General features: G+C 45.3%; 5 protein-coding genes across 5 annotated transcripts; 4 read left to right on the top strand and 1 right to left on the bottom strand.

Annotated features, from left to right (window-relative positions):
- Positions 1 to 122: 122 nt before the first annotated feature.
- On the bottom strand, positions 123 to 6393 carry LOC6627045 (serine-rich adhesin for platelets). Its single transcript, XM_002050039.4, has 7 exons — positions 5991 to 6393; positions 3275 to 5742; positions 2293 to 2714; positions 1953 to 2231; positions 1372 to 1789; positions 1097 to 1245; positions 123 to 1004 (listed from the first exon to the last, which is right to left on the bottom strand). Exons 1-7 carry the CDS (start codon positions 6274 to 6276, stop codon positions 875 to 877), a joined length of 4152 nt encoding a protein of 1383 aa, XP_002050075.2. The 5' UTR covers positions 6277 to 6393; the 3' UTR covers positions 123 to 874.
- A 457-nt stretch (positions 6394 to 6850) lies between these two features.
- Positions 6851 to 8383, top strand: RpS16 (ribosomal protein S16). The gene is made up of 5 exons (XM_002050040.4): positions 6851 to 6972; positions 7049 to 7090; positions 7270 to 7401; positions 7573 to 7687; positions 8128 to 8383. The coding sequence occupies exons 1-5, from the start codon at positions 6961 to 6963 to the stop codon at positions 8271 to 8273; spliced, it is 447 nt and encodes a 148-aa protein (XP_002050076.1). The 5' UTR covers positions 6851 to 6960; the 3' UTR covers positions 8274 to 8383.
- Positions 8384 to 8924: 541 nt separating this feature from the next.
- Positions 8925 to 13134, top strand: SMC2 (structural maintenance of chromosomes 2). The gene is made up of 8 exons (XM_002050041.4): positions 8925 to 9210; positions 9269 to 9580; positions 9644 to 10373; positions 10436 to 10863; positions 10916 to 11062; positions 11202 to 11324; positions 11383 to 11576; positions 11647 to 13134. The coding sequence occupies exons 1-8, from the start codon at positions 9043 to 9045 to the stop codon at positions 13076 to 13078; spliced, it is 3534 nt and encodes a 1177-aa protein (XP_002050077.1). The 5' UTR covers positions 8925 to 9042; the 3' UTR covers positions 13079 to 13134.
- Positions 13135 to 13717: 583 nt separating this feature from the next.
- Positions 13718 to 16574, top strand: LOC6626940 (putative uncharacterized protein DDB_G0291608). Its single transcript, XM_002050042.4, has 3 exons — positions 13718 to 13930; positions 14617 to 14772; positions 14828 to 16574. The coding sequence occupies exons 1-3, from the start codon at positions 13928 to 13930 to the stop codon at positions 16136 to 16138; spliced, it is 1470 nt and encodes a 489-aa protein (XP_002050078.3). The 5' UTR covers positions 13718 to 13927; the 3' UTR covers positions 16139 to 16574.
- Positions 16575 to 17504: 930 nt separating this feature from the next.
- On the top strand, positions 17505 to 20813 carry NaPi-T (Na[+]-dependent inorganic phosphate cotransporter). Its single transcript, XM_002050043.4, has 7 exons — positions 17505 to 17741; positions 18076 to 18353; positions 18853 to 19098; positions 19276 to 19731; positions 19794 to 19926; positions 19981 to 20222; positions 20290 to 20813. Exons 1-7 carry the CDS (start codon positions 17735 to 17737, stop codon positions 20539 to 20541), a joined length of 1614 nt encoding a protein of 537 aa, XP_002050079.1. The 5' UTR covers positions 17505 to 17734; the 3' UTR covers positions 20542 to 20813.

Below are 20813 nucleotides of genomic sequence, written 5' to 3'. Positions count from 1 at the left end.
GGTTTTGTCTCGTGCTAGCTCTTGCGTGCTCTGACTTGAGTGAATCCAACTCGTAATAAAATACACTTGAGAAAATTTTGTTTTTGTTTTTTAAATTTATTTTTGTAAACTTCTTTTGTGTTTAATATATATTTTTCGAAAACTTTATAATAATTACAAATGTAAGTATTCTTTAAATGAATATTCAATTCGAATTGAATCGGTTTAAGTTGATTGAGTTGCCTTTTAAAATAATTGTAGAAAACGCATAAATAAAAACTATTATATATGTATATCGATTGGGCAAAACATATAGAAACCCGTTTTAGCTTAACGACAACTACTATATTACAGTTCATGCTGTTGCGGATTTAATATGGCAATCAATTTTTGGAGCAAATGAAATATGCACAATCCGTTCGAACGGCTTTTTAAACGGCCGGCCCGACTTGATCGAACTTGCACTAGTTTACAACACCACGTGATTTGTAACTGTACGATATAAATGTATGTAACAAAAACAATGTTTCAACAAGAAACTATATACATATTTTTTTTTTAGTCACTCGATCGATCGAACTGACGCTCGATCTGCGAACTCGAACTCGAACTCGAACTCGATCTTCTAGCTTCTTTGTTCATTTCAATCAAACAATTATTCAGTCTTTTTTGTTTGATACTTTTTTGTTGTTGTTGTTGTTAGTTGTTGTTTTTGTTTTGTTGTTGTTGTTGTAGTAGTTGTTGTGGTAGTTGTTGTTGTTGTTGTTGTTGTTGTCTCTCGTTGACTGAAAGCAACATTTAAATATAAAGTCGCGTGAAGAGTTCAACTTACCAGAATTCAAGCACGCTATTTTAGAATGTTATTGGGTTATTTAGTTTTTATACAAAAATGTTATCACTGCCTTAACGCGCTGGCAGCGACGGCAGACTTGGCTGCACGATTTAAATGCAGATAGGAACAGTCGGAGTCTTCGCAGCGACCCATCAGCTCAAAGGGGCACACGGTGGCATTGACATTCGGCTGGCTGCAATTAGTACAACAGGCAAACAAATGCATTTGGATGGCGGCAACTGCACGTAGATTCATACACACACACACACACACACACACACACACCTGTTGTAGTTGCGGGACAACGGGGTGCGGTACGCGCCAAGCAGCGACTTCTTAACGGGCGGATCGCACAGCTGCCGCATAAAGCTGACGGTGTAGGGCGGCGCCTTTTGGACTTCAGTGGCATCCGGTGCTAGATTCCGTGGCGTGATCTGCAAGTAAACTCAACCAGTTTGTTAGTACGGGTTAGCACAGTTAGCGGGGTACAATCAGCGGTAGATGAGACATGTTCTTAGAATTAGTTGGTAGCTATTGGAGAATATCATAAATCCACGCACATCAAATTCCAGCTGTGTCTTTACAGTCCCTGCCTCTTCTCCTGCAACTGCTACAGATACCGCTTCTTCTGCTGCTGCTGCTGCTGAGGTATTGCATTCACTTGGCTGTTCCTGTGGCTGTTGCTCTGTCTCCAACTCCGGCTCGATGCTCTGTCTTCCATCAGCAGACGGTTGGCTATTACCGTTGCTAGAGGAAATGGACTGCTCGCTCGGCTCCCGACTAGTTTCATGCTTCGGTTCAGGTACTGACTGTGGCTCTGGGTCTGCTTTTGACTTGGACTGCATTAGTTCCTTACGTGCAGACACATCGGCCTGCACCAAAACATCCTCATATTTGAGAATCGAATTATAGGAACGTATCTCTTTGGTTAGCTCCGTGGACTTGCGCGATATTTCCGCCTTAGCCGGATCCAGCAACCTGCAAAAAACACCAGCTATAGTATAACTGCAATGTATGTGAATGCCGCGTCCATTTTGGCACATTCCGGCGCTTCCACGATAATTGTTGGCCCCTTTGCGTTGTGGTCCACAGCAACCTGCTACCGCTGTTGCTGCTATAGTTGTTGTTGTTGTTGTAGTACCTGTAGTCAGCGCCCTGAAGGCCATTGCCCAGATCCAGAGCAGCGTTTTGAAGTTTGTTGCGCTTCTGCTTGAGCGATATGATAATCTCATGGCTGGCCTGTATCTCAGACTGTATGCGCGCCAGCTTCGACTCCTCCAACTTGACCGCCTGCTTAACGGCCTGCATCTCGGCATAGAGGTCCTTCAAGCGGTGCGAGTAACGTAGCCGTGCGATCTTTGACTTTTTTGCCTCCTCCACCATATGCAGCGACTTGTCCAGATTGGCTATCATGCTGCCCCTGTCATGAGGCACAGAATATTAGAAATTTTACAGTGTCCCGTCTGTATATGCATAAATACCCGATTTTGAGAAATGAACTCTCGAATGCTTTGAGTCGACTCTCCTTCGATGGCTGCGTCGACTTGACTGCTGCCGTTGACGTGCTTGGAATATCGCTAGCAGTGTTTGTGTCCGTAGCAGTAGCAACTGGATCATTAGGAGCTGCTGCTTGCTTTGCACCTTTGGGCCCTGCCCTGACTGTCACTTTCTTGAGAGCTTTGCTGCCTGCTGTGGTCGTTTTTGTCTTGGCTGCCAAAGCGGCACCTACCGAAATCTCTTGTTTGCCGACTGTGGCTGCGGCTGGAGCCTCTTTTGCAGCAGCTGTCGTTTGTATGTTGATCGTCCTCACTCCAACGCCCACTTTCTTCTTCTCCAGCAGCTGCATGCGCTCGATCAGACGCAGGTATTCCCTTTGCGATGCTACCGGCAAGTGTCGCACAGCCTGGCCAGATGTTAAAGTGTAATTAGTCTACCATCGAATTCTAATTTGTATTACTATAAATAAGCTCCACACTCATGGCTACTTAACCAATTCAAACTACTTCAAACCTAGCCTGCAATTCCAACAATCAGTCGACTCTTTAGTTATTAGGCAACATGATTGTGGGAAAACCAGGTGCGGGGAAAGATCTAGTCGGAAGTTATTTCAGCTTTTTGATGGTGTCAAAAATGTGATAAGAAAGTTCGGGAAGAGTATTTGATTTACCGAATCGAATCAATTACAAAATTAAAAATAATACAGACATCCTTTGCATAGGAAAAAACTAGACTAATTTTATATATTAAATAGCTAGGTGAAGGGTTCAGGGTATCTCCCAGTCGAGAGCACTTTTCTTTTGCTCCCAAAAAAGTTTCTAAAATATATGATAATGGCCATAGAATTCTACCCCCTGCCAAGTTATGGGAATATAGGATTTCAAAGTTCGAATCTAATCTGCGTTTAAATAGACAAGTTGTTCTCCAAGGAGTCAAGCGCAAACAGAGGAGAATTCGATTACATACCACTGGCGTTGGCTTGGCCTTTTGTGGAGTCACAGCAGGTTTTTCAGCGGCCTTGGGCGGTTGGTCGGAAGACTTTTCCATCTTTGGCGCTGGTTTCGTGCTGTCCGCTGGTAAAACTGTGGGCACCTTGGAGCGCGCCTGCTTCAGGAAATCGTCCAGTTTCTTCTCAAAATACTCGTTTATGACCGTGCGCCGCAAATTGGGATTGCTGGACGATGCTGAATCCAGGATCTCGGAGTTGGGCGTATTGGAGCGAGTCGTCGAATTGCTGGCACTGTCCATTGCCTGGCTAAAGGGACTTGCGTTGTCGGCATAGCTTGCGTAGCTGTTGTAGGCGTAACAGCTTCTCAGCTCCAGCTCATCGTCGCTGCCAGCCGAGGACTCGGCCAGGGCGATGACCAGCTTGTTCACTTTGATGCTAGACGGATCGAGTGTGGTTATCAGTCTTGTTGAGCTGTTGCCGTTCTGGCTGTGAAGCGGAGCCACTGACTCCTTGACCAGGAGCGTCGTTGGACGCTTTGCAGCCGTTGCTAGTTCCGCCAGCTTTGAAATCTTGCGCTTGGGCGCTGTCTTCTTGTTGATTACCTTGTTGGGCTTGACGATTTTGATGATGTTCGTCGAGGTCGACGCGACGTTGGGTGTCGGCGCAGCTGAAACTTCCACTGGTATTTGTGGCGGAGGGACAGGCAGAGGCACGGGCGAGGGCACGGGCAAGGACAAGGGCACGGTCACTGTCACAGGCAGAGGCAAAGGCACGGGCACCATCACAGGCAGGGACAAGGGCAACGGCACAGGCACAGATTCCGACATAGACAGAGGCGCAGATGGTGGTTGAGGCAACGCTGCTACATGCTGCAGATTGACTTCCGTTTGTTGAGCTGGCTCCAATGGCACATCATGTTGTGTTTCATTCGACGGAACGACTTCATTGGACTGCAATGAAGACGCCTGAAAGCGACGCACTGCATTTTTAAGGATCTCTGGACTTTCGTGCATCATTTTTTCGGGACTGTTCTTTTTCCTGGACGCGATGCTGGACAGCAACAACTGGCGCAACTCCTCCGGATCATCAGAGTCATGAGCAACTTTTTCGTTCTCAACAGAAGGTGGTAACGGCACCTTGGCAACCTTAGAATCCTTAGCATCCGCTGCTGGTTTAAGTTTGGACAGCAGCATGGCACGCAACGCGCCCGCCTCGTCGTCGCTGGACTCAGGTTGGAAGGGGCGCGAAGTCTGTGTCTGCGTTTGTGAGTTATCCATGGAAATGGACTGAATGTCGCTGAGGGAGCCCTGTTGGGAGTGCCGCTCACTCAAGTGCAGCGCGTCCCTGGCATCATCATCATCCAGCTGCACGTGTGGAATGTGAAATGAAGGCGGCGGCGGCGGAGCCTCGTCATCTTCGTCGTCTAAGACATCCTCCTTACGCTGATCCTGCTGCAGCTCCTCGTCGTCGTCGTCAATTACAATGGGCATCGAAACCGGCGGCAGGGAGTTGGGCATAAAGCAGCGCCAGCTGCCGCCGCTGTTAACCGTCGACTGCCAGGGATGTGGCCACTGTTGTATGTCCTCGTCACTGTCAGTCTGGGCCAGTTCCATGTCGACGGGCTCCTCGATACGCGTCGGCGGCGGACTGTATGCAGTGCGCTCCGGCGATGCAGCTGGACTAATCTCCATAAGGTCATCGATATCGTCGCACTCATTGCTGACCGTAGGCTGATGCACACGGCTTATCATATCTGTCGGAGAATAGGCGCGCTCCGCGTCTCGCTTCTTGCGCGCTATATGTTTTTTTAATATTGCCGATTTAAGGGCAATGAGACGCAGCTTTAGCTCCGGTAGATCTTCAGCCTGCCCAAGCTGCTGCTGCTGCTGCTGTTGTTGCTGTTCCTCAACCTCTTCCCTCACGGTGCGATGCTGACTGTAGCCCTCAAACGAGTGCGGCGGCAGCTGATCCTGCGTTTTAATCGGATTATCTGCTTGGTTTCGACCTGGACTGGGTGACTTGCGCATGCGGTACTGAAGTCGCTCCCTGAGACTGTACTTGGGCTTGATATCGTAGTTGCTATCACGTGCCAGCGCCATGCGCAGCTTGTTGCGGCTCAGCTTCAGCTCTTCATCGTTCTCGTTCTCCACATTCATATCGTACTCGCAGACTTCATCGTCCGTCACGCTGTCCAGTGAATCCAGCAAAATGGTAGCCTGCTGATGGTGATGGTGATTGCTGTGGTGCTCGTGACGTCGCTTTTTGCGAGCGTGTGCCTGCTGTGCGTGTGCGCGGTTCGCGAAAGGATTGCGCCTATACAACGGACCATGTCTGCGATTTTCGTTTCTTTTCATCCTATGCTTGCGATATTTCTTTGGCGGGTCATACTCCTCCTCCGACAGGCTGGACACATCCGAGAGTACACTGGTTGGCGAGAAGTACTGATATGGCGCCAATCTCTCTATACCCTGCGGCCTTTGATAACCTGAAACGAATGCAGAAGGGCATTCAGCCCAATGAGTTTACCCTTTACAAATTGTGAGCAATGCGAAATAAGGAAGACGAAGCCTTCTCCTGGTGCACATCCGCATATATAATATACACATAAGAAAACTTCCACACACATGCAGAACACTTCTCTTGCTATTCATTAGACAAGGTCACATTACACAAACACACACAGCAATAGAACGTGTTGCTTCACTTTTGAGTTCAATATTGGAGAGTGCTTACTGTATTGATTGGCCAGATTGGCGGAGAGCATGTCCATTTTTTCGATATCCTTGCTCTTGTCCTCCAGCTGCTGTATGCGGGCACGTAATTTGAACTCCTCATCCTCCGATGATATGATCATTTCGAACTCATCGACTATTTCGCCCTCCTCGCGGTCTTCCTCGGCGCCATTTCCATTATCGACCATTTCGGGCTCTGGCACTTGCGAGGTCTGCGCGGACTTCATTGCGCTGCAGCCATTTAATTGTTGATCTGTTGTAAAGCTCTGCATTGTGCAGACGACCATTTTTAAAAGTCTAACAAATGTTTCTTATTTGTGCAAATTCAACACTTTTAATGAAAAAAAAAAAAAAAGAACAAAGTACGTGTGTATGTACTTTCCGTAGTGAAGAGGAAGAGCGAAATGCCAAAACAGAGATGTTATTTAATTCAGCTGTTAGTTAACATTCAGTTAACACTTTGTTTACAGAGATAAGATAAAACATCTTGTAAAAATTATGTTGATAATGTTGTGAATTAAAACATAAGCTTAAAGGCAGTATTAAAGTTACGCAATGTTGGTAAAAGAATTTGCGAGTAACTAACACATTGAATTTAAATGGGTCAGCAGTAATTTTAATCTGGAGAAATATCGATGGGTATTACATATCGTTAAAGTTTGAACCGATACGCCCGATATTATTGCTTAATCAGCAAAATATGATGTTAGAAACATCATATCCACTTCTTTTTATTAATAAAATCAATTTCAAATGCACGAAGAGATCAATTCTGTTTCTAAAAAATGTTAACCTTGTTGAATTAAAAATAAAATATCGATATTAAATTAATATAGCTTAGAGCTGTCTCCGTTTGACAGTGTTGCACAAGTAAGAAACGCCCTCTAGATGTCATAATCTGAACTAAAAAAAATTCAGTTCAGTGTCGAATACCGCACTTCCGCTCTTTTCTACCCAACTCGCGGAGCAAAATGCAGCAAAAGGTATTTGTGGTTGTGAAAATTGTGCGAAATGTGCCCAACTAACGACAAAAATGTTGCAATCATTTACTTTTTTTAGCGCAGAGAACCCGTGCAGGCCGTTCAAGTCTTCGGACGCAAGGTGTGTGTAAAAATGCCAATTTAAAACATTAAATTCATTGCACGTGTGCCAAAAAAGCAGAGACCAACAGAAGCCGACGCTCGTCCGCGCGACGTTGCTGAGGTTATGTTTGTGTGATGATTATTTTCAAAATATGTATGTAAATTGAGATACTAACAAATTGTGGCATTCTGTTGCAGAAAACCGCCACTGCTGTCGCTTACTGCAAGCGTGGCAGCGGCCTCCTCAAGGTGAACGGACGCCCCCTGGACCAGATTGAGCCCAAAGTGCTGCAGTACAAACTGCAGGAGCCGCTCCTGTTGCTCGGCAAGGTTGGTTCCGGTTGCTTGATGTGTTTTTTGATATGATTCACAATGATGATACAAATTATCCCGAACTTGAAGACCAATGAGAATACACTTTTGCCTGATTGCTTTAATAGCCAATGCCTTCTTTGGACGCTTAAGCAAATCCAAATAATTCGAATATTGTCTATCTTGCAGGAAAAGTTCGCCGGTGTTGACATCCGCGTGCGCGTCAGCGGTGGTGGTCATGTCGCCCAGATCTACGCCATCCGCCAGGCAATTTCCAAGGCCCTAGTTGCCTTCTACCAGAAATGTGAGTATTCCAAGCCGTTGAACAGGGCATGGGAATGGCAGTACCAATGTGTATGCCCCTCAATAGGTTTTTGCTTAAAAGAATTGCCTCTTTCATGCAAATAATTCAATGAGGGCTAGAGAAACCACCATTATGAGCATATACCAACCAAGCTGGAAGCGCTTTACAAGCACAGATTGGGTGATGCGGCAAAAACATTAGATAAACTTATTAGCAGCACCTTCTACCAGATATTCGCTGGATCCTCTACCATGTCCAGTGAAAGACAAGTGCAAGGGAGAGCAAGTGCATGTGGCAATCAAAGCGAGTGATTTGTGCAATTAAAGTTGCCATTGCTATTTGAGGCTACATCGACATTCCCCGTAGATGAATCCGTTTTGCATTTATGTTTAAAATCAACCCACTAATTATGTTGTTTTCGTTGTATGTATTCATTGCAGACGTCGATGAGGCCTCCAAGAAGGAGATCAAAGACATTCTGGTCCAGTACGACAGAACCCTCCTGGTTGGCGATCCACGTCGCTGCGAGCCCAAGAAGTTTGGTGGTCCCGGTGCCCGTGCTCGTTACCAGAAGTCGTACCGTTAAGCTTTCTGCTGATTTTCAATTTGGATTAGATATTTTGTACAACTTGAAAATATTTGCGCGTTTTCTCTTCAATTCGAGGAGCATGTGAATAAACGGAATAATTAACTTAATGTGCCACAAACGAGTAATTATTTGGGCCTGAATTAAATAAAAACATGTTCATAGGTTTGATAAAACAAAATAAGAGCAAACCAATCTAAAGATAAAATAGATGGGCAAAGTCGAAAAGTCGGTTACTTTACGGTTTGATTTTATTTACAGAAAAATGGTAAATGTAAATAATTAGTTAATAATTCATTTCAAATAGTCAAACGTATTTGTATGTCTCATAATTTTGGATCCTTATGGATTTATCAACCCAATTTTCAAGGAGTATCGTTGCTGCACAACTCCCGAAAATTTAGCTGCCACCGTTTAATCGGTAACTTTTAATTTATATTTTTTAATAAAATACACAAGAAAGATGCGTTTCTTTACCGGAAATGGATTCCTGCGAAAAGAAAACTACATTTACTTTACGAAAATAATGTTTTGTGATCAAAGCGAAGAATTGCCCCAATATGAACGTTAATCGAAATAAAAATCAGAGTGTTATCGATAACACGCCAGTAACGACAATTCGTACATATTATATCGATAGCATTTGTGCATTTGTCATCTCTAGCGTCGGCAGCGCAATTCAGAAAAAGCGGCGGCACAAGCGCCCTTTAATTTTGTATGTGAATCAGAGAGTTAGAAAAAAGCCAACTTATATTGTAGAATCTGCAAAATGTATGTAAAAAAGTTGGTGCTTGATGGATTCAAGTCCTATGGAAGGCGCACTGAAATCGAAGGCTTCGATCGAGAGTTTACGGCCATCACAGGTCTAAACGGTTCGGGCAAATCAAACATTCTAGACTCGATATGTTTTGTGCTTGGCATCAGTAATTTGCAAAATGTAAGTCAGTTCGGGCTATTAATAGTTAATTTTAAAATGCAATATTTCTGTGTTACAGGTGCGTGCGTCTGCGCTGCAGGATTTGGTGTACAAAAACGGGCAGGCCGGCATAACAAAGGCAACGGTCACAATTGTATTCGACAATACGAATGCGCAGCAGTGCCCGCCAGGATATGAAAAGTGTCGCGAGATCTCCGTGACGCGTCAAGTTGTTGTCGGTGGCAAGAACAAGTTCCTCATCAATGGAAAGCTGGTGCAGAACAAGAAAGTTCAGGACTTTTTCTGCTCGATGCAGTTGAACGTCAACAATCCGAATTTTCTAATTATGCAGGGCAAAATTCAGCAAGTGCTAAACATGAAGCCCAAGGAGGTAAATAAATATACCAATTAAACATTAATAAGGTTCGTTAACACACACTTTTGGTATTTGAAGGTGTTGTCAATGGTTGAGGAAGCGGCCGGCACAAGCTTGTACAAGACGAAACGCGACGCGACCAAGACGTTGATTGAAAAGAAGGAGGGCAAGGTGCGGGAAACCTCTGCCCTACTGGAGGAGGAAGTGCTGCCGAAACTGGACAAGCTGCGTAAGGAGCGCACCGCGTACCAGGAGTACCAGAAAACATGTCGCGACATTGAGTTCCTCACGCACATACACATTTCGGCCAGATATCTGAAACTACGTGACGCTCTGCAGTCAGTAGAGGCCAGCGAGCAAAAGATAGAGAGCCGCATTGCCAATTGCCGCGAAACTCACGCCAATAACCTGGAGGAAGTTGAGCGCATTGAAGTTACGGTCAAGGAAATACAACATAAGATAGACGCTGAAATGGGTGGCAGTCTTAAGTCCCTTGAGGCCGAACTTGCTGCCAAGCGTGCCGCCGAGGCCACGGCGTCAGGCAGTCTAAAGGCTGCACAGGGCACAATTGAGCAGGATGAAAAGAAAATACGTATGGCCAGTAAAAATATCTTGGACGATGAACGCGCGCTGCTCAAGAAACAGGAAGCCATGTCAAAGGTTCAGGGCGCGTTTCAGAGCCTGAAAGACGCCGACGCAACGGACGCTAAAGCCTATGAGGATGCACAGCGGAAGTTTGAGGCCGTATCGCAGGGTCTGTCTACCAACGAGGATGGACAAGCCTGCACACTGCAGGAGCAGCTAATCGGTGAGTTGCCAAGCAATCCAATTTGGTAAGATTAGTTGGTTTATTTTCGGCTTTATTCACAGCTGCCAAGCAGCAACTGAGCGAGGCACAGACTACGATTAAAACCTCGGAAATGGAACTGCGCCACACGCGCAGCTTGCTTAATCAAAAGCAGGGCGAGACGCAGACCAACGATGCAGCCTACATCAAGGACAAGCGGCTGCACGACCAGCTCGAGGCTGAAATCAAGAACTTGGAGCATCAGCTGCAGGGCCTCAACTACGAGGGCGGACAGTTCGAGCAGCTAAAGGAACGCAGGCAACAATTGCACAACCAGGTGCGCGAACATAAGCGCGAACTTGACCGGCGCAGCGGTTCCCGCTTCGAGCTTCAGTACCATGATCCAGAGCCGAATTTTGAGCGGCACAAAGTGCGCGGAATGGTGGGAAAGCTGTTCAAGGTGTCTGATATGCAAAACTCAATGGCCCTCATGATGGCAGCTGGCGGTCACGTAAGTGCCCAATTACTTGGCTTAATACTTTTATGCTAACCCATATTTACAGTTGTACAGCTTTGTAACGGACGATGATGTGACGAGCAAGAAGATCCTTCAGAAAGGAAATTTGCAGCGACGTGTCACAATGATACCCATCAACAAGATCAAATCCTACCCTCTGAGTCAAAAAGTTGTCGACTACGCCAAGTCTACCGTAAGCTCATCTTAAGATAACTGATTGCATTAGATAGTCAGCCTTACTTATCGTACTTTTTTATTGTACTAAATATTTAATGGACCATGTTTCAATCAATTTTAGTACACATTTAACTAATCATGTAATCTACTTGTAGTACGGCGCGGACAATGTGGAATCTGCCTTGTCGCTGATTGAATACGACCGATACTTTGACCCGGTTATGAAGTTTGTGTTTGGCGGAACGCTGATCTGCAAAGATTTGGATGTTGCCAAAGGGGTAAGCACAATCGAATGCCACGTAGTAAACATTAACTGATTATTCTTCCTTCCACTAGCTAAGCGCAGATAGAAACATTGGAGGCCGCTGTGTAACGCTAGAAGGCGACGTGGTAGATTCAAATGGTACCTTGTCCGGTGGCTCAGCACCCAAAGGCGCGAATATACTTGAAGAACTGAACTGCATTAGGAGTTTGGAGAAGGAAGTAAAGCAAAAGATGAATGAGCTAACCCAGGTGGAGCAAGAATTAACGTTAGTATTGGGTGTTCAAAGAAAATTAAACTGTGATTATTAAGTCAACTCTTGTTTCTCCTATATATAGTGCTATCGAGAATGTAGCGCACAGCCACAATAAGCTAAAGGAGGCACTTGACCTGCGCCAGCATGAGCTGTCCATGTGCAAGAGCCGTTTGGCGCATACAACTTTCCAGCAGAACCAGGAGGAAATCGAAGAAATGAAGCAGAAGGTGCAAAGCTTAGAACAGCAAAACGCAGAGGCGCGTGAAAAACAAAAGAGCTCACAGGCCAAAGTAAAGGACGTTGAGGCAAAGTTATCCGATGCGAAGGGCTATCGAGAGCGCGAGCTTAAGGCGGTCAGCAACGAAATGAAGGTAGCCAAGCAGAGAGCTGAAAAGTCTCGCGCTAACTGGAAAAAGCGTGAGCAGGAGTTTGAGACGCTTCAGCTGGAAATCACAGAGCTGCAGAAGAGCATTGACACCGCCAAGCAACAGCACCAAGAGATGGTGGACAATCTTGAAAGGTACAAGGCTGAGCTTGATGCTCTGCAAAAAAATAGCTCGACTGCGGCCACGGATGTCGCCGAGCTAGAGAGAGAAATTAAGAGGCAAAAGGAAAATCTAAACACGCAAAATAAGGAAATGCGTACGCTTTTGGGCAAAAAGGATAAACTGCTGAAGCAAAATCAGGAGCTTGAACTGGAGGTGAAGAAGAAGGAAAACGAAAAGAACAAAATAAGTGGAGAGGCAAAAGATGCTAAGAAACGCATGGATGCCCTGGAGATTAAATACCCCTGGATACCAGAGGAGAAAAACTGCTTTGGCATGAAGAACACGCGCTATGACTACAGCAAAGAGGATCCCGTTGAGGCCGGCAACAAACTGGTGAAAATGCAGGAAAAGAAGGAGAAAATGGAACGCACGCTCAATATGAATGCAATGCAGACACTGGAACGCGAGGAGGAGAACTATAATGAGACGGTGCGCCGACGTCAAATTGTTGCATTGGACAAGGAGAAAATCAAGAAGATTATTGTTAAAATGGACGAGGAGGAGCAGGACCAGGTAAAACGTGCCTGGGAGGCGGTAACTGAAAACTTTAGCAGCATATTCAGCACACTGCTGCCAGGCGCCCAAGCTCTACTCAATCCTGTCAAGACAAACGGCATACTTAGTGGCCTCGAGATTAAGGTCGGCTTCAATGGTGTCTTCAAGGAAAGTCTGGGAGAGTTGTCTGGCGGTCAAAAGTCACTGGTAGCTCTATCCCTGGTGCTAGCCATGCTGAAGTTCTCGCCGGCTCCGCTCTATATCCTCGACGAGGTGGACGCTGCGTTGGATATGTCTCACACTCAAAATATTGGCAGCATGCTGAAGCAGCACTTCAGAGACTCACAGTTTCTGATCGTCTCCCTTAAAGATGGCCTCTTCAATCACGCCAATGTGCTGTTCCGTACGCAATTCTTGGAAGGCGTCTCCACCATTACGCGAACTGTTGGCCGATCAGTTGCGAAGCGTTAAATATGTCCACATAGTTATTAGGCTTTTCGAATAAAATCATTTACACAAATCTTTAAGACTTCAAACTATTTTATTGTAAACCGTTTTTCGCACAAAATAGCATTTCATTTTATCCATGTTCTCTAATTAGAGGAAAAGAGTTGAAAAGTTCATATTTCGTCATTTGTATAAAATAAATGTAGGTATAGAATATTTTACTGTGAGTTTTTATTTAAATTTATAAAAAGTGGTGGAAGTTTAACACAAGTTTAACAGAATAAAATATGTTTATTTTTAATTTTAACATTGTATTTTAAGTATCTATGGTTATTTATTAATACAAATGTTGCGTACAGGGTAAACATTTTTTTTTTTTGTATTTTTTAACATTTCTCTACACTTGTGATATATTGAATGTTAGGTTATGTGAAACTGTGTCCGCTCTTAAGCTGATCTTAACAGAACAGTTATGTTATCTGTATCTTAACAGAGAAGCAGTAAATTTCCAATAGGGCTGGTTGGCTGGCCCAAACGTCAAACTGACGTTTGGTCACAGCGACAAAGAGAACGACACTGACAGTCGCTGGCTGTAGGTTGCATGCGCACTGGAGAGACAGAGACAGAACGTTGGTGAGACCGTCGACGAGACGAACGCACCGCGCAAACCCACACAGGCACACACACAGATAGCAACAATACGCACACACACTCAGGCAAGCGAGCAGAGCAGCGACTACGACAATGTTGGAGGAGTGCAGCTGTGAAAAATTAAACAAAAGTGCTAAATTTGATTATTAAATACTCAGCGGCAGCGGAAACAAAACATTCAACATTTCCAACCAACGCAGATTCTTGAAAAAGCTCGTCAACATGGTAAGAAGACACCGAGCAATACTTGCGCTGGATTCACAATCAAAATCTCAATCAAATCGCTTGTCTCTGTGCACAGTATCCAGTGTTTGTGTGCGCGTGTGTGCGTGTGTGTGTGTGTGTCAGTGTGCGTCTGTGGTACAAAATTCTATAAATTGTATATGTTGCCAGACAGGTGGGGGTCACCGTCGGGACCCTCGTAACGATTCCCTTGCTAAGTCTTTTATATTTTATTTGTTTAATATCAATTATTCTACGGAACAAGCACAACTGATTATTGCCAGTAACCAGCTTTAATTTGGTTGTTCCCACCATGGCAAAAGCCTGGTGCCGGCTCTAATGACCTTATCTCGCCCAAGCGGAGGGCATCCACAACCAGGAACTGCAACAAATGCAATTTATTGTTTTTGTAATTTAAACTTTAATAATTGACAATAACTTGACTTGATTACTAGGGCCATATTTGCATATTGTTTCAAATTAGTTTCAATCAAGAATTGCATTTTAGAAGTTATCGTTACTGCTGTCATTTGCCAGAGTTGCCATATAGCACCAAATAACAACCGTTTTTTTTTTGTTATAATATGAATGTTCCTGTAAAATCTATCAGAATATGTGGAGTTACTTTCTCAATGGAGTAGTGCTCTATTTCGTTCCGAATCTCATGAGGGTCTACATTTTTCTTTAAGGATCGAGTCACAAAACCGCAGAAGAAAATGCTAATAACATTGCTGCGCGAGACGAAATACATGGAAGGCAAGAAGGAAAAGGAATGGTATTGGGAGAAGATTCAAGCGGCGCTTAACACTATCGGGCCCAAAAAGACCATCATTCAGTGGAAAAAGGTGCGTATCTCTGGTGGGAAAAGTTAGAACGTTTCACTATTCAAATCTCTTGCAGTGCTGGCGCGACATGCGCCTGACGACGAGAAAGAAACTGGCCGAGCTGAAGCGCTGTCAACTGTCTGGCGGGTCGCCACCACCAGGCATTGAGTTGAACCAGGAGGATAACGATATCATTGACATTGTGGGCACTGAGTACTTTTACGAGGAAATGAACGGCGAGCTTAAGCCGGAAAACTTTATGACCGGCTTTGACTACGTGCCGGAGCACTTTTGCGATGCCATACTGACGGCTGCTGCGGGCCAGCAGCAGCAGCACATGCAACACCCAAAGGATCCACAATCCCACAGTGGCCAGCAGCCGCAGGATCATCACACCAATGATGGGGAGACAAACGATGCGCCAGGCTCCTCGAACGGTGGATCGTACCAGGGTCAGAACGTGAGTCAGCTGCAGTCGCACAACGGTGGCGGCGGAGAGCATGGTAATGGCAATAGCACGCAGCCGCATCCCGGCATGCCGCAGCATCCTGCCTTTCATGGTGGTCTGCATCCGCATCTGCTACGACGTCAACATACAAACGCGGCGCTGCAGCGGGAGACGCCGTTCGAGGAGAAGCTTTTGCAGTTCATGCAGGATGCGTTTCCTAAAAAGAGCAAAAAGCGCAAGCAGCGCGATCCGGACAAGCTTTTTCTGCTATCGCTCTATGAGGAGATCAAACGGGTGCCGGAGGAAATACGCCTGGACGTGAAATCGGAGCTGATGCAAATCTTAAAGAAATACCAGAAGAAGTCACCAGTTAAGGCGGAGAAATCCTCAGCTTCGACGTCCTCAGCCGCCAAACAGAGCAGCAACAGCAGCAGCAGCTCCGCCTCGGCTCATCTCTCGCATAGCATGTATCAGCTGCAGAAGAAATATGAGAAGGGCGAAAAGGAGGCGTCGCCGCAATCACAGGGGGATCCGGTGCCACTGCATGCACCGCAACAGCTACCACTGTTCCAGCTGCACAAAAAGTACGAAGAGACCGCCGAAAAGGTGCATCAACAGCAAAGCGAACAGCGCAAGCTTGAGGCTGCCCACCAGCAGCAGCATGCCGCCCATCAGCAGCCGCCACCGCCGCCCAATGAGCAGCATTTGCATCATCCGCAAATGGCGCATAATATAATGTTTCCGCTGGCGCAGCTGCGCAACGAGCAGCCGCCGGGGCAGCATCATTCGCACAATCCACATCAGCAGCAACAGCAGCATCCCCACCAGCAACAGCAGCAGGCACAACAGCATCATCCGCCAACGATCTTTGGCACCGCTGCTAGTGCAGCCGCCATGAGCGCTGACCGCCCAGCGATGTCGTACGAGAACGTTGGGTGAATGTTGAGCCGTCTGTGGGAAGCCACTTGTGGAGCGCGCCCTTCGACGGTGTCCCCCACGACGGCAGACGCGCACAACTGTTAGCAACAACAAGCAACTAGCAACTGTTAGCCAACCGGCCCAGCTCGACGACAGGGTCTGGTCGGGGTCTCTCTTACGCCCGCCACATAAATGCCGGAACTGTGTGCAAAATTGTTTCAAACACTAGGTTTTACTCGTACTTCTAATCCTTACGCTAGCTTACTATGTAGCCATGAAATGATCTTCATGTAAATGCCATTGGGCTCGATCCCAATGGCTTATCATCAATAATTGTGTATATACATAAGAATATATACATACATATTAGAATTACATATTGAAATTGTGACTTTATTTTCAATTACAACAAATGAATTTAATATATGTATACAAAATGCGAATTCACCAACTTAAATTGTGTATTAACCACTTAATTTTAATTACTTATATGGAATTACTCAATTATACAATTTTAATACCTTGTAGCTTATAAAACTGTTCATCGAGTCCGATCTGTTGGTGATTAACCTGTAAGAGCTAGATAGCCGCATTTTCCACATCTGTTAGTTTTCCAATCCCCCAAGCTTATTTTATTAAAGTTCGACAAACAAGTTAATATTTCCCAATCCAAACGATCTTTAAGATCGTGAAAGTTCGGAAAACTCTTTTGTTTTCAACCCGTCTGCTTGCAGTTCATTTTCGAAACTGTTTGTGAACATTCATTAGAGAACTTCTATAACTAATTGTCTTTATAAAATCTAAAGTCGAGTGATGATATATTTTAGAGTATATATATTAAGTGGTATAATATGATATGATATTTCATCTGTTATCATTTAGAAATATTCGATTCGATGAGAATGATAAAACTATAAGATCTTAGGAGTAGGAGTAGTTGGAAATGAGCCAAATCTAGAAAGGCAAAACGATTTATTTTTAGGCGTACGTAATATAATTTAGAAGTAGACTTCTACTATTGAGGCTGTTTTTTAAAATGTTTCCTCATTTGTTGCAGTCATACTCTGTTCTTGTGATTTTGTTAACACTTCTTCGGCCTGAAAGTACTTCAAAAATACTAACTGATTGTTTACTTTCCATCGAACCACACACAACTTCTGTCTAAAGATAAGATTATGTTTGGATATGTGAATAAGCCGAGCTATAAAAGATTTGTCAAAAAGACACCCAGAATTGTTAGTCCGAGAATTTATCTGCGCTCTTCGGCACACGAGCGCACGATTATGGCATCGCGTATCTCTGGCTCATGCAATAAACGAGATTACGATCGTGATTAGCAGAGCTCGGAGCTGTGGCATATGGCAGCGAGATGTGCACTTATCAGTTGCGTGGGATGTGTGGATGGATGTGCGGGTGGCCGTCTCTTCGAGCTATCTATGAGGCGACAACTGTTGGCAGTTTAGTCCGATCGCGGGCCACAGTGAGAGTCAACGTGAGGACACCTGGGCGAACGGATGTCCGACAGAAAATTCACTTGACGCGTTTATCAAGCGATCTCGGCAGGACCTCGAAAGTTATTTTTGTTGAGTGAAATTATCAATAAATATAGCTAACAAAATGGCAGGTACGACAAATCTTAAAGCCAAGTGTAAAGGTTTCCTTGATCAAGTTCAGCGTTAAACCAAAGACAAAGCATGTGCATGGGTTTTGGGATCTGGTTCAAGATCCAACTGCCTCTAACCACAAATTGCCTTCGCCGATTGCAAATGCAGGTTTCGGTTCACATTTCATGTGTTGTCGAAACAACTTGCGGCAGTCTAGAGTATAAAGTTATGTCAAGGGGCTAATCCAAAAGCATGAGCATAGGCATTAATCAGCCACATTTTCTTGGCCCTATGAAAGGCGCCTCTTTGTCCTCATCCCAATTGATAAATGATAATCTGTTTGATTACTTTCAGTCGAGGCGCGCACTGTGCTCTGGTATATGACTTTCATAGGATTCATTGTCAACTATATGCTACGAATCAATCTGAACATCACCATTGTGGACATGATTGCCGGCGTCGATGGACCAACCCCTGCGCTGACCTCCAACCTAAACAACATGTCGACGACGCTGCTCGGCAATGCCAGCAAGTCGGACCTGGCTTCCGCCTCAGTTGTGGAATCCATTCAGAACACCAGCGCACGCACTCAGCGATATTCGTGGGAGCGTCAGTTTCTTGATTGGGCAAATGTGAGTACGAGCCGAGCAGCTGTGGGTGAATGGGGCTGGTTGCATGATGCATAAGTGACTCATGCGGCACATGCATGATTTATTTGGGGGATTGATATGATTAACTTGGGTTTTTATGGGATTCATGCTATTATATAATTTCAAATTGTAAAAGAAGAGCTATCTGCTTCACGTTGGAGCATTTACATATTATAGAAGTTTAGAGCTCGTAATTGCTCAATTTTGACAAACTATCCCGAAGAGAATTTAATTATTTTTTCTCGTGATTTAAATTTAAATTAAGCTCGCTTAAAGAATTTAGATTTGGAACGATCAGCTATATGATTAATCATGACGATAGCCTTAAAACCAAAAGACAAATCTACTAGGAAGCAGACTTAGCTAAACATACTCGGTTTTAGACTCTGATTAATTTGACTACTTGACTTTATGATTAGACGGGTCTCTCCTCTTGAATAATTCTATCTACAAAAGTTGTAACAGACTCACCTACTGGTAGATTGAATACGAAAAGGATGGATTCCACTGGAACGAAAAAGAGCAAAGCAACCTGTTGGGCTCGTTCTTCTGGGTGCATTGGGTTCTACAACTGCCCGGCGGCATTTTGGCACGTAAATATGGAACGAAGCTGGTCTTTGGACTGTCGAATGGCATTGGGGTATTCTTGTGCTTTCTGATACCGATTGTCTCCTACTGGAGTTACGGCGCACTACTTTGGCTGCGAGTGTTCCAGGGATTCGTAACTGTGAGTATTCGCCTTATTTGAATTGTGCTTGGTAAAATGGGAATTTGAATAATTGAATTTGAATAATAAATAATAATAAAATCAATACAATTATTATATGGATGCAAAGTAGTTTGCTTTATATTTTGATGATCGAATTTGAGACTAATTCAATTAATTTTTTATGCACTCTTCCAGGGTTTGGCTTGGCCCTCCATGCATGTGATGACCGCCAAGTGGATTCCGCCAAATGAGCGCAGCAAATTCGTGAGCGCCTATTTGGGTAGCTCTGTGGGCGTGGCGCTTTTCTATCCGATATTTGGCTATATCATCGCTTGGACCTCCTGGGAATGGGTGTACTATATTTGCGGCGTTTTCGGAATGCTGTGGTTCATTGCATGGCAATTCCTGGTCTATGACAGTCCCGCCCAGCATCCACGAATCGCGCAATCCGAGCAGCGCTACATTGAGAAGTCGCTGGGTGCTTCGGTGCAGAGCAGCTCGCCGGGACCGACGCCCTGGCGGCAGATTGCCACCTCGAGACCGGTCTGGATGAATGTGGTGGCCCAATGGGGTGGCATCTGGGGTCTGTTCACGCTGATGACACATGGACCGACCTATTTCCGGCTGATCCATCACTGGAACATACGCGCAGTAGGCAGCCTGGCCAAATTGGGATTTCGCTTTTGGTAATCTATTTTATGATTATTTTGCAGACCGGCTTCCTGTCTGGTATGCCACATCTGATGCGCATGATATTTGCCTACGTATTCTCCATGTTTGCCGACTACTTGCTGCGCACGGATCGTCTGAGTCGCACCAATGTTCGCAAGCTGGCGACGGGAGTTTGTAAGTAAGTCGATGCAATTTGTGGCCTAAGCTGAATGTTTCTTTTGCTTGCAGGCTGCGGCGTGAAGGGTCTCGTGGTGCTGGCGCTAGCCTACTTTGGCTATAATGCAACAGCTGCCATTGTCCTGGTGGCCGTGGCCACAATGTTTCACGGCGCAGTCTCCTCCGGCCCGCTGGCCTCGATGGTGGATTTGTCGCCCAACTACGCGGGCATAGTGCTCGGCGTCAGTGGCATGATCGGCGGCATGCCGGGCTTTATATCGCCCTTCATCGTGGGCATATTAACCCAGGGCAATGTAAGTGACGCCTCATTATGCTCTCCATTAGACACATATATGAATCCTTTTGTTCTGTGTGTTGCAGCAAACAATTGACGCCTGGAAGAATGTGTTCATGCTGACTGCGGCCATGCTGATCGGCAGCGGCGTCGTATACGTCCTGTTCTCGGAGTCCACGCTGCAGCCCTGGAACAGTGGCTGCCATGCGCTGCCCGATGCCGGGCTCAAGGAACTGCAGACGTTCGAGGAGCAGCTGCCCTTGCAGGCCACTGCAGAAGACGATGCCAATGCGAAGGCTGCGCTCGCAGTCAAGACCAGCAAGGCGCCTGATAAATGATAAGCGCCTGCGTGTCACTTTTATTGGCATAAGTCCATTTTAGTTATAGCCCCCATTGTGTGACAAACGGCCAAAGGCAAAGCAAAGTTATCAGAACTCATTTCTATTTGCACACATATCTTCTGACGGTTAGTGCTAAATTTAAATCAAATATAAATAACATGCATACAGTCTGCTGTCTGCAGCACTCCATAAATTTATTCGCAAACAGCCGCACAACCATTCCATAAACCGGCGAGTGTGTTTTTGGCAAATAAAATGTGGGAACTGAA

This window comes from Drosophila virilis, chromosome 5 (assembly GCF_030788295.1).
Source record: "Drosophila virilis strain 15010-1051.87 chromosome 5, Dvir_AGI_RSII-ME, whole genome shotgun sequence".
NCBI lineage: Eukaryota > Metazoa > Arthropoda > Insecta > Diptera > Drosophilidae > Drosophila > Drosophila virilis.
This window is presented reverse-complemented; position numbering and strand designations above follow the sequence as displayed.

Excerpts from the sequence above, each read along its gene's own strand:
- NaPi-T (XM_002050043.4), top strand. Across the intron at positions 18,354-18,852 it reads AGTTTCTTGATTGGGCAAAT|ATTGAATACGAAAAGGATGG; the intron begins GTGAGTACGAGC and ends ACCTACTGGTAG. Across the intron at positions 19,927-19,980 it reads CAAGCTGGCGACGGGAGTTT|GCTGCGGCGTGAAGGGTCTC; the intron begins GTAAGTAAGTCG and ends TTTTGCTTGCAG.
- LOC6626940 (XM_002050042.4), top strand. Across the intron at positions 14,773-14,827 it reads CCATCATTCAGTGGAAAAAG|TGCTGGCGCGACATGCGCCT; the intron begins GTGCGTATCTCT and ends AATCTCTTGCAG.
- RpS16 (XM_002050040.4), top strand. Across the intron at positions 7,091-7,269 it reads TTCAAGTCTTCGGACGCAAG|AAAACCGCCACTGCTGTCGC; the intron begins GTGTGTGTAAAA and ends ATTCTGTTGCAG. Across the intron at positions 7,402-7,572 it reads CGCTCCTGTTGCTCGGCAAG|GAAAAGTTCGCCGGTGTTGA; the intron begins GTTGGTTCCGGT and ends TCTATCTTGCAG.
- SMC2 (XM_002050041.4), top strand. The coding sequence starts at position 9,043 with ATGTATGTAAAAAAGTTGGTGCTTGATGGATTCAAGTCCTATGGAAGG. Across the intron at positions 9,211-9,268 it reads GCATCAGTAATTTGCAAAAT|GTGCGTGCGTCTGCGCTGCA; the intron begins GTAAGTCAGTTC and ends TCTGTGTTACAG. Across the intron at positions 10,374-10,435 it reads ACTGCAGGAGCAGCTAATCG|CTGCCAAGCAGCAACTGAGC; the intron begins GTGAGTTGCCAA and ends CTTTATTCACAG.
- LOC6627045 (XM_002050039.4), bottom strand. The coding sequence starts at position 6,276 with ATGGTCGTCTGCACAATGCAGAGCTTTACAACAGATCAACAATTAAAT. Across the intron at positions 2,715-3,274 it reads AGGCCAAGCCAACGCCAGTG|GCTGTGCGACACTTGCCGGT; the intron begins GTATGTAATCGA and ends ACATCTGGCCAG. Across the intron at positions 1,005-1,096 it reads TTGTCCCGCAACTACAACAG|CCAGCCGAATGTCAATGCCA; the intron begins GTGTGTGTGTGT and ends TACTAATTGCAG.